Genomic DNA, 11,048 nt, shown 5'->3' with positions numbered 1-11,048 from the left:
TCAGGATGATACGTTGTACTTTGACAAGCCAGATACGGAGTTTGAGGACCCATGATTTCGAATACACTATGACTTCCTCTCAACCAAGATCATTTCCCCCTCATCTCACCGAGGCAACATCGCTTCACAGAGATTAGATAAAGTTGAATGCACTGACGCTGACTTGACGGTCACTTGAGTTTCGAGGGTAGGCCAGGTACACGTCTAAACCATTGCGGGCATTTGTTTCGATGCGATTTGTCGGTTGCCACCCTGCCGCCATCGTTGAATGCCACTAATCAACTTGGCAGCCTACAGCGCCCGTATGGTTGGTCCATATTGATGAGAGACTCAGACTGATGATGGAAATGCTCAGAATAATCCCACGTCCCCTTCCAGGGGAAATCAACTAGACACAAAGAGTGAGGCTTGTGTGGCGACTTCTAGTGCCCCTGTACCGCATTTTCGGCCTCAATCTCCAGTACCTTGCGCCGCAACCCTCTAGTCCGGACACCCACGAATCCAACCAGCAAAATACCGACCGCAAAGCCAGCAGACAAGAGTATGACGTTGACGGGCACCGGATCCCCTTGGAAAGTCTGGTGAAACAGATAGTCCAGGCCCGACTGGGAGAAATTCAGTAAACCAGAGAGGCAGATGATGGTGCCATAGACGGTGCCGAAGGTTCGGAAGCCAAAGACCTTGGCGCTGTAGTCGGATACGGCCGTGTAGTAAAATGGGCGGTATAGTACAAAGAGGCAGATGCCGGTGTAGGCAGCCCACGTGTAAGGTAGGATGCCCAGGACCCCAATGGCAGTTGCAATGGTGACGAGGACGGCGAGGACGATGAAGGTACTTGTATGATCAAGGAATAGACCGATGAAGGGGATCGAGAAGATTCGCCACGGGCAAGGCGACATCTAGAAGTTGTTCACTTCCATGGCTTGCTCGACATTGCCGAAGATGGTTCGTACTGAGCTCGGATCGTGGCGACAAAGTAGTTGATGCGCGTCATCTGAATGACAGTGAAGAGACAGATGAGGACGAACCAGGGCGATGCAATCTGTTGCAAAGATGTGTTGGCGTGCATGACGCCCCAGACTCCAGATATGGAATTCTTCTTCTCCTCGCGCCGGGCCTGTTCATCCGCGCCCTGGGGACCGATCAACTCCTGAGTGTCGTCCAGAACGGTCTGGCGGTGAGAGCGCTGTTCCTCGCGGAGGAGAGCAGTGTTCTCGTCGATCTGGTCATCCAAAGTGTCATCTCTTTCAATGGCAGCTTCCATCTGGTCTGCCTGCTCAGCAAGATCACCCATTGTCTTATAAGACTGTTTGGGCATCAGGGTCATTTGTACGACCAGTATGAAAGCGGGTACGACGAGGTAGGCGAGGAAGAATTGGCGGTAGCCAAAGGACCCGTCGGTAGCCTGGAAAATGAGGCGGTAGGCAAGGAACAGGGCGCTGGATGAGTCGAAGGCGCCCGTCAGCAGGGCGAGGATAAGGCCAGAGTGGCGTGGAAATGCGTTGGAGAGCTGGAAGGATGAGATGAAGGTGAAGGGCCCTCCAAGTGCGAGGAGCAGATAGCCCAACAGAAATCCGTCAAATGAGACCTCGTCGGCATAGGCCATGAGGAGAGAGCCAGATGCGAGGAAGATGCTACCAGCAATACCGCACACGCGCGGACCGTAGTGGTCGAGAATGGCGCCCACAGGCAGCGCCGCTACATTAGTAGCAACGGCAGCTACAGTGAACATGAGGTTCAAATGTATCTCAACACAAGTGTCTCCGTGCGTTGGACCAGGCTCATCGCCGTAGCAAACATCTCGGTAGGCACCCTCTGCTTTCAGCACCGGTTTCAGTGCGGCATATCCAAAGACAACGCCGGCTGCGAAGAGGCAGTAGACTACAGTAACAGCGATCTGTACTACATGACGATATCGGAAATCAGTAAAAGGGAAAACATAGAAGCATAGCGACACTTACGGATCCGTTTCCATTGCGGCACCTCAAAGCCAGACACAGCTTGTACGACATCGGACTTGGAGGCCGGAGGATCCCATTCGTCTGGCAGCGGATTGAAACTCAGCTTCCTTGCACGTATACTGGAGGCATCACTACCGCGTCGTGAACCTGGGGCATGGGGCAAAATCTGGAAGGTTTCGAGAGACCCCACACGATGGAGCGACATCTTGAGGGAAGTCGCACAGTCGTGTTTTGAACCGAGTGCAGGCGAGGATGGTGAAAGATAAGGAATCGGAGGATCTGACGTTTGTTGATATAGTTGTGGTGTGCCGAAGCGACGGTCAACCCAATGTTCTGTTTCAATCGCAGCGAGATGCGCTCAGACTTGTGCAGCAGACCCCTTTGAACCCCAATCGCCGATTCCAAACACACGAATTGTAGACGAGAGGGATAGACCGAAGTGGAAAGGAAAGAGGTAGAGAAAGATACAGCCAACGGTGATGGCGTCACTACTACGAAAGTCATGCACGAGACCTGCTTATCTTTCGAGGTACCGTCAATGCCGCACTCCCCACTCCACCGCCCCCCCTCTCTCATGGGCAGCATCAGCCACCAAGATAAGGCAAATTGAACGTCATCGCATTGCACATCGGAATTATATAGGTCGGCCAAAGCAGTAAAGTACATACACGGACGAAGCATCATCTGTTCCGATGCCATACACAGCACATAAGCGCCACAAGGGAGTCGGTGTCCACCAATGCACCCTGTCGCGGCCAGCCATAGAGCAAAGCAGCGCAAGCGCGCAAGCCAAATGCACAAAGATCGAGGTAAGAAAAGCAGAATAAACAAAGGAAATTGTCTAGCAACAGACGTTTGACTATCCGGAAACGTCCTTGTCGTTTTTTTGCCTTCCCGAATAACCTTGGTCTGTTTTCTCTGTCTCCGATCCGATGTCTTCCGCTACGTCAACCCGTCGTCTCTCCAACCTAACATTTCCAATTCACGAAACATATGCACAGCCAGATCCGAATGAGGTGAAGTAAAAATGCGCGAGACCAAACGATTGGGCTGTTGCCAGTCAAGTTCGCCCTGGTGCCAGTCCCGTGCGCTCCGGAGTCCAGGGTATCGTCCAAAGGTATCAACAGTTCACGCCTCCCAAGGCCACGCAAGACGATCCCAAGTCGCTGACACCATCGTCGCCGCTTAATTCTTGTAGAAGCGGATGATGGCCTCGCCCTTGGTGCCAGCCAGTGTTGTCTGTCAATGGTTAGCTTGACATGTCCTACACAGAATCAAGACACGATCACTTACGGTGCAGCCGGTGGAACCGCCACCAGTGTACTGGCCGTCGATGAGAGCGCACTTTGTGTTGACATCACCAATAATCTCAATGTTGAAGTCAAGCTGAGCCGTGCTGGTAGGCAAGTTAGGGAAGATGGAGATGTACGTGTTGCCGTCGGCGGCCTTGCCGGTACCGATGTTGATGGGGGCCCAGTTGCCGGCACCCTTGGGATCGACGGGGCTGTTCCAGGTGCAGGCGTCCTCAACGGGCAGGCCCTTCTTGTTGACGTAGTACTGGGCAGTGGTGGGCAGGTTGTTCCAGACGTAGTAATCGTTGGCCGAGGGGTTGGTCAGGGCAACCTTCTCGCCGGGCTGGGGAATGGTCGGGATGACCATGGACTCGGTGCCAGGGTAGTCGGTGCGGCAGACGCACGAGGTCTCGTCAAGATCGTTCTGGATCCAGACACCGCCGGCACCCTTTTCGCAAAGAGTCTCGTACTCAGGGCGGCTGAGCTCAAGATAACCGTCTGCGTTGCAGTAGAGGCCGCCAATAGACTGAAGCGTGTCGCCCTGAGCCGAAGGCCACTGGGTCTTCTGGTACCCAACGGGGCAGGCGTACGAGCAGAAGGAGCCAGGGCTGCAGCCCTCCTTGACGGCCGTCTCGATGTAGCTGATGGAGGCATCGCCGACCGAGTACTTGGGCACCTTTTGGACGCCGATCCAACCCTCGGTGCCCAGGTAATCGACGGCGAGCGCGCCGTAGTCGGAGGGGAAGTGGGAGCACTTGACCTTGCCGCTGTCGAACTTGGAGTTGATGCCCTGGCCGCCCGAGCTGCTGCTGCCCTTGTCGACCTTGACGGCGGTGGTGGTGGGAGGCGGGGCGACCGAGCTCGTGGTAGGCGTGGGCTCGGGGGTCGTCTCGGGCAGTGGCGTCGAGGTGGACAGCTCCTTGGACTCGAAAAACTGAGCCGCCATGACAGGCGTCGGGGTGGGAACCTCGGAAGTGGACGGGGGAGGGGGAGGCGGCGGCGGGGTGTACTCGGGCTTGCTCTCGCCGACGACGACATAGAGACCGTCCTCGATGCCCTCCTTGGCCTTTTCGGCCGCAACGTGCTCTCCAGCGAGCTCGTACAGGGTCACTGTCGGGCCCACCTCGTAGACGGTGACGGCATCAAGCTCACGCTTCTCGACAGGCGACGCGACGTGCTTCTTGTGAAGCTGCTGATGCTGGTGATGATGCTGAGGCTGAGCAGCGACAGTGGCGGCAAGCGTGGCCGCGAGGGTGAGGTGCACGATGGACTTCATGATGACTGGCGGTCGTCTGTCCTTGGAGTCTCGCCTGGATACGTAGTTTTGTATGTGAGTTGTCAGGGCGGTGATGAGTGCCGTTTAAGTTTGCTGCTTGATTCGATAGAATAACGAGTGAATGTGCGCCGGCCCTGGTTTCAAAAGAATGTAATGGAGAGCGAACTCTCGAGTTGGAAGCGACGGAGGGCAGATGGGGGCGCAACGAACGGAAACGATTGAGGGCTTCGTTGGGAAAAAGGAGTGAAAGAGAAGGAAGCAGGGTAGAGACCGGGTGGAGGGATCAGGTGAGAAAACATGGATCGCGACGAGGGAAGGACAGGCTAATCGCCCCTTGCGCCCCGAATCCAGCCAGGCAGGAGGCAGACGGGCGAGCAAGGCTCCCCCTTCACCCCCCGAGCTGCCATGGCACATCCCTGACCATGACCTTGAAGGGGGCTGGCCCGTGCCATTGCAATCGCCATAGACTCTTACCAGGCTGGGCCAGGAGAACCATCGACTCACCGACGAGGGAGATTGAGCTGCTTTCCCGGCGTCTTGGAGGCCGCGGCCACTGAGCCATCTCCACCCCACCTGCTCACTCCGCCTGCCCGCTGCTGCAGGTACGCCGGCGACGCGCTTGGTCCATCCCCCCCTTCCACCCCCTTGTCAACGTTGCGCTATCATCCAACTTCAATCTTGAAATGGCGAGCCGCGAACCTCGATACCACAGTCGCTCGCAACCCTCCTGCTCTACCTCATCTTCCGTCGCGTAGCGAGTCTGCGCGTCCCCACCATTGTCGTTCGAAGATGCCGTCGGCGTCTCTTTCGAAGGCCCCCCCCCCTTCCTCCCCATCTTCTCTTATCTTCCTCACTGGGGTCCCGACGAGTGTGTCGGGCCCCTGGCTTTTCCCCCGACAGTTGAAACAAACTGGACCTGAAATGGCGTATTTTCCCGGTGGAGATCGGTGCACGGCCCCATCATTGGACCTCGCGTTCGCGTTTCTGTAGCTGCGCCAACATTCATTATCCAATCATGCTGCCGCCTGTGCTCGCCAAGCCCCGAGATTCCCCAATCACTCTGCTGCGCTTGCGCCCCGCTATTGACACTGCAAAGAGGTGTCCAGATGAAAGGGGATTGTGACATCCCGGATGGATCGTCTTAACAGCGCATAAACAGACGACGCCGACGCCGCCTGCAGTGACAAGACCATTTCGCTTCTCGCCGTCACCTAATCTACAGATAGCTTCAGGTTCGCTTGGTCTTGCGGATGCGCACGATGTTTGAAAAAAGAAGGCTCGGTTGGGCTTCATGCCAAGGAATACATCATGAGAGTCGGCGCGCGTGACGGGCTCATTACTATGAGGCCCTTCTTCATTACCATTCCAACACAACATTCCTTTTCTACAGCACACCAAAACAAATCAACACATTGTCGGCGTAGCCCGTGTCGCAGACGCAGATGCACCTGGTCTGTTTGCCGCTTTGTTCTCGCGCCACGACAGTCTCGGTTACTTCACCATCCCAAGACGGCACTCATCGTGATGAAAGACCTTTTTCGGACAAATTTACGCTAATGACCACATGCCAACCTAAACAACCAAGTAAATAAGCCGCCATCTTGACCGAACTCGCTGCAAATCAACGCTCCATCCATGATCACCATCCATAGCCTTAAGTTATCAAACCCCGAAACGCCTTGCTGGGGAGGGGTCTGCCAGTCGCCCACGCCATGAACGACGAGTGACCTGTGTGTGGTGTACGGGTCCACACAACGCCTGCCTGCCCGTGCTGGTGCTGGTGCAATTGTCTCGCCTATCCTCATCTTATTCGCTGACCCTTGGCTGAAGTCGCCGCTCAGTCCTCGTCTTCGTTTTCACTGGCCGTCGCCGTATCTTCGTCAACATCCGTATCCGGCTCGTCGTCCTCGTCTTCTTCATCGCTGCTGTCGTTCTCCGCCGTCATGTTGAGCCCAGGCACAGCCTCGTACTGCACGTAATCGCCATGGACCCAACGTTTACTGACGGGCAGTTGGTAGGGATCGAAAGGGAAGTATGGGTCCAGTTGGTGGGCCTCTTCCCCTTGCGCACCGCCCGTGTCTCGCAACGCACCTCCGTTGCCGTATGTATCAGAAACAAACTGCGAGAGTCGGAGGCGTTGGTTCTCCGCGAGGCGGGGGGAATATGTACATGAGTCCCAGCTTGTGCGCGAGGGTGGCAAACTCGTCCACTATAGCAGGCGAGCAGATCTTGAGAGGGTTCATCCGGCAGTATACGTGGCTCGCAAGCTCTTCCTTCAGGCCGTGGATCCACTCAAGCTCGTGGCCTAGATAAGACGATGCATCTTCCGGATCGACGTGTTCTGGAACTGAAACGACCAAATCCTTCCAACGGAAGCAGTATACGTACAATATGGCCTGTGCCATCGAGTAGTATATTTGGTGTCGCTTCATATCAGGCCCTCGTGACTGCGCATCGTGCCTCAACCTGTACGACTTCATTCGTGCCAGTAAGAGATTGAAGATGGTCCGAACCAAGTCTCCCGGTACGTGAGCTCCCCTTGCCACAAACCCAGCAAGATATGTGGCTGCGGCTTGTCGTACGAAAGCTGGTCGGTTCTGTTCGGTGAAGATGTGCATCAATGATCCCACAAATGTGTCGCGTAGTCTTTCTGAGAGCTGCCCAAAGTGGAAGAGCAAGAATTGGGTATGTCTTGACTTATACGTCGGCAACACAAACTTGCCGAATGACTGGACCAGTAGAGCATATTCGTAATAGGCGTCGTCCGAGTCAGGGTCGGCAAAGTGCGGGGTGTAATACTCAAAGAGTGTGTCGAGGATGGCGTCCAGTTTCTCAACATTGCTCTTGACGGTTCGTGCCTTGGCCTCTTGATCATCAATATCTGAATCGTCACTATCGACAGACTCGTCGTCGTCGTCATCGTCGTCTTTGACTTCGCCCAGGTCCATCTCGTCACCCTCCCAAGACCCAGTGTTTGATGACTTGCCCAGAGCGTATGCGACTGACGCCGTCAGTTCGTCGTCTAGATCTTCGAGGTCGACCTGCATCTGAACGTCGATAGCCACCAGCCGTTGCAGGATAAGATCAACGATATCCAAATCGAGTTCCGTTGCGTATTCCTTGAGCGCCAGAAGATTCTTAACGTATGCGACGTGGGCTCGTTGAGGATCGTCGGCAAAGGGGAATTTGGCACTGATCAGTGTTCGTAGAACCGGTGTTGCAGCCGGGAACATCTTGAGAAGATACCGCAAGGCGCCGTGCAATCTCTCACGCATGGCTTCTCTCGTTACTGAAGGATACTCGGGTATGCTCCAGTCGGCTGAACTGGAGTGTGAGAACTTTTCCATCATGGTGGACAGAACAATGGATAGGTAGGAGCCCTGAGCGCTGACCAATGCCGCCATGAGCTGGAGGTAGACCTTGTAAAAGTTCTCATCTCGACCGAGCCATGACACTTGGAGAACATTGCGCACAAGTCCGTTACAAGCCCGGTTCTTGAGCAGTGGCACACAATTCGTCAAAGCTAAGATGTACAGCTTAAGCTCTTGCGGCTTCACGACGCTGTCGCCCCCCAAGTCGGACGGCGACTTGCGCTTGTCGTTGGCGAAAATCTCCTTCAGGTTGTCATAGTCGCTATCCTCGCCCATCAGATGCTCTTCTAGAGCTTTTCGAACCTCCATGTTGACTTCATCGAGAGATCTATCACCGAACTCAATCACCTTGTTATTCAGCTCGTCGATGAATACCTTCCGTCGTTTGGTGGGACTCGATGGTGGGTCGGCCAGGTCGGAATCGAGACCAGCGTGTTCGCTCTTTCGACGTCCGAGAATAGAGGGTGGTCGAAGGATACCCTTCGTAGGGGTCGCTGATGTGGAGGGAGCGCCGGCCCGTTGCCTCGCGATAGAGGTGAAAGGTCGCATGATAGGCGCTAGGCTGATGGGTGCAGACCCTCGGGTTGGAGAGACGGGCGAGGGATCTAGGACGAACGGCTGATATCTTCCATGTAAAACGTGGTAGTCTGAGAGTCGCTCATTCGGAATGATACCATCAGGGTAATATGTGGTTGGCGCAAGGCAAACGAACGATCTCTCGTGCACTTTGAACGAGGCGCCGAAAGAAAGTCTGGGGATTTTTTCGGTTTTCTTCGGACATCCCCCGACTTGCAGGACTTGCAGGTGGGGAAGGAAGAGGGAAGGAAAGGCGAGGGTCTGACGAAACCATGGCACGGGCCATCCCATGTCAAGGTGGCTCCTGTATGGACCCACCCCTCATTGCCTGGCTCATCGATAAGAGTTCGGATGACTGCATTGTCTCTGACATCGGTATTCTATCCGCCGGTGTCAGGTCAGGACTCGTTTGAACCAAAGATGGCCTTTTCTTCTCATATAGACATTGCCGTCGCAATCTCCATGAGAGCCAGCCCCCCTCGTCCCCCCAGCAAATTGAAAAAGAGTAAAAATTGGGGTTTGCACGAATTTTGCCATTCATGCATGTCGTACCGCCTCTTAAGATTAGCTGGATGGGCGGGACTACCATATCAAGGTGCGAGACTGGTGGTTTGTTCAGCCTCTGACGAAATCATTCCTGAATAGCCCGAGCAAGGTATATCGTTGGCAGGTGATCAGATGCCGTTGAAGCGAGGCGCCTAGGTTTTGACTGAGGAAGTGATGCCCGACCTGGGCCGTTTGACCTGTTTAGACATGTCTGATGATTAGGAACTCCAGCCAGCATATGTACGTCTGTCAAATGCGTCTCTGCGCTTGTCACAACCGAGCGTCTCACTACTGCTCCTGATTGTTGACATCGCCGTGTCACACTGAATAGCTTCTATCCCCCAAACACGCCTGTTGCACATATCTCATGATAGCATTCGCTGCCCCGTTCACTTGTACACAGTCAGACACATGTCAAGGACTGATTTTACCCGACTTCATAGTCCACAAGCATTGACAAACCCCCACACAAAGACAGCTTAGTAGCTCTCGCCAGCTCCAGCACCATTGTGGCCGGACTGCGGAGGATACATGTAGTTTGAGGCATCCGCACCGCCTTCTCCGGGTTGCGCGCCCAAAATGTTACCGGAAGCCTCAGCCTGGAAGCTGCCAGCACCTGTGGGAGGCTGGCCGCCATAGGCACTGTTAGGGCGTGCACCCTGTCCACCCTCGCCTCTGTTTGTCTGAGATTGTTGCTTTTATCGATTAGCACGTCACAAATCGGCGGGAACACACGTTGAAACTTACTTCGCGATACTTCGAGAGATAGATTTTGAGCGCCTCGGCATAATTTTCAAAGCCGAGCGATGTCATGGCAAACAAAATGTCCTCACCATTGACTGTCTTGCGTTTCTCCTGGTGACACTTCTCGGAAGCTGGGTAATCGGTCAGTCGTCTGTTTTGCATGCCACCGGTAGAGAAGCAGGACCTACCTTCGCTGGTGATGAAGGAGATGAACTCGCTGACACACTCTTGCATGCATTCTTTGGCCTCTTTTGCGATTTTGGCATTTTCAGGCAGAGCGTTCTTCATGATTCGGGCGACTGGTGCAAAGTTACGAATATTAGCATCAAGTTCCTCATAGCGCTCGTCGTCGTTCCTAGAAATGCACGGCGCATCCGGCAGTTGGAGAGGCGAATCGCGAGACATGGGCAAGTCCGACGTGAGCCGCTGGCTAGCCTCTTGCTACTCGTGGGATGAGCCGAAAGCCGGCCAAGGGCTCAAAAAAGTGGCGAAAAGAGTGATACTCGAATCGATCGTTCACAGGAACGGAAGGCAGCAAAGATGGGTATGCTTGGTTTGGCGCTGTCCAGAGCTATACACATCTCGCGTGGAGACCAGGGACAGAAGACTTACCATTGGCTATGGGCAACCACCTGTCTTGCTCTTTTACCTCAAACTCATAGGTGAGCCCGCCAGAGTGTGGGTCTTGGGGGTCGTTCATTTGTCCTTCCTCGTCGGGTGACGGTACACCTTGGTCGACATCCTTCGAAGCAGATTGGGGGGAGTCCGACATATTTGGCTACCTGCAGCGGTTGCTGGCGTCCTGGTAATTACTTGGGTCTCGCGGATCGCACAACGGGCTGGATGATGTGTTCCTTGACACGTTGCAGGAGACGGTAAGCCTTGCAAGTTTTGCGGCTTAGCTGCACACCTGCGTCAAATCCTACGGTGCTAGCCCCTCTTTAGATCTTGAGCTAGGGTTGTGACGAATCGCGAATGGTGCTCGTGGATCGTGACAGGCCGCTGGGGACGCGTGAAGGCACAGGAGGATATCTTCCAAGGAAGGCAGACGCTAAGTATGGTTTGGTCGCAGGAAACCTGGGGTAGCAGGTGCGCGATGACGAGGCGGAGGTGGGCAGACCGCGTGACAGATTAATCTTGACAGGCTGAGACCAGTTGAGTGGGCTGTGGACGTGAGCGCGGTGTCGGCAAATGGGTGCTATGGGTGCGGCTTCGGGCAGTTGCGCGGGGTTACACCCGGGGATCGCGCTGTTGCCTGCGAGACGGGATGACTGTGGTATAC

The 11,048-nt window shown here is 54.9% G+C and overlaps 4 protein-coding genes across 4 annotated transcripts; all 4 read right to left on the bottom strand.

Moving 5' to 3' along the window:
* Nucleotides 1–213: 213 nt before the first annotated feature.
* On the bottom strand, nt 214–2,166 carry VDBG_05860 (FMP42; the record flags this gene model as incomplete). The annotated part of the gene is made up of 2 exons (XM_003003372.1): nt 214–1,863; nt 1,962–2,166. 2 exons carry the CDS (start codon nt 2,164–2,166, stop codon nt 911–913), a joined length of 1,158 nt encoding a protein of 385 aa, XP_003003418.1.
* Nucleotides 2,167–2,563: 397 nt separating this feature from the next.
* On the bottom strand, nt 2,564–4,739 carry VDBG_05859 (septation protein SUN4; the record flags this gene model as incomplete). Its single annotated transcript, XM_003003371.1, has 2 exons — nt 2,564–3,200; nt 3,255–4,739. The coding sequence occupies 2 exons, from the start codon at nt 4,527–4,529 to the stop codon at nt 3,147–3,149; spliced, it is 1,329 nt and encodes a 442-aa protein (XP_003003417.1).
* Nucleotides 4,740–6,366: 1,627 nt separating this feature from the next.
* Nucleotides 6,367–8,767, bottom strand: VDBG_05858 (RNA polymerase I-specific transcription initiation factor rrn3; the record flags this gene model as incomplete). Its single annotated transcript, XM_003003370.1, has 2 exons — nt 6,367–6,529; nt 6,699–8,767. The coding sequence occupies 2 exons, from the start codon at nt 8,765–8,767 to the stop codon at nt 6,367–6,369; spliced, it is 2,232 nt and encodes a 743-aa protein (XP_003003416.1).
* Nucleotides 8,768–9,501: 734 nt separating this feature from the next.
* Nucleotides 9,502–10,953, bottom strand: VDBG_05857 (nuclear transcription factor Y subunit B-3; the record flags this gene model as incomplete). Its single annotated transcript, XM_003003369.1, has 4 exons — nt 9,502–9,717; nt 9,770–9,897; nt 9,955–10,065; nt 10,379–10,953. 4 exons carry the CDS (start codon nt 10,536–10,538, stop codon nt 9,502–9,504), a joined length of 615 nt encoding a protein of 204 aa, XP_003003415.1.
* Between the last annotated feature and the right edge of the window lie 95 nt (nt 10,954–11,048).

Source organism: Verticillium alfalfae, genomic scaffold (genome assembly GCF_000150825.1).
Source record: "Verticillium alfalfae VaMs.102 supercont1.7 genomic scaffold, whole genome shotgun sequence".
NCBI lineage: Eukaryota > Fungi > Ascomycota > Sordariomycetes > Glomerellales > Plectosphaerellaceae > Verticillium > Verticillium alfalfae.
Note: the sequence above shows the minus strand (reverse complement) of the source record. Positions and strands in the feature narration are given on the sequence as shown.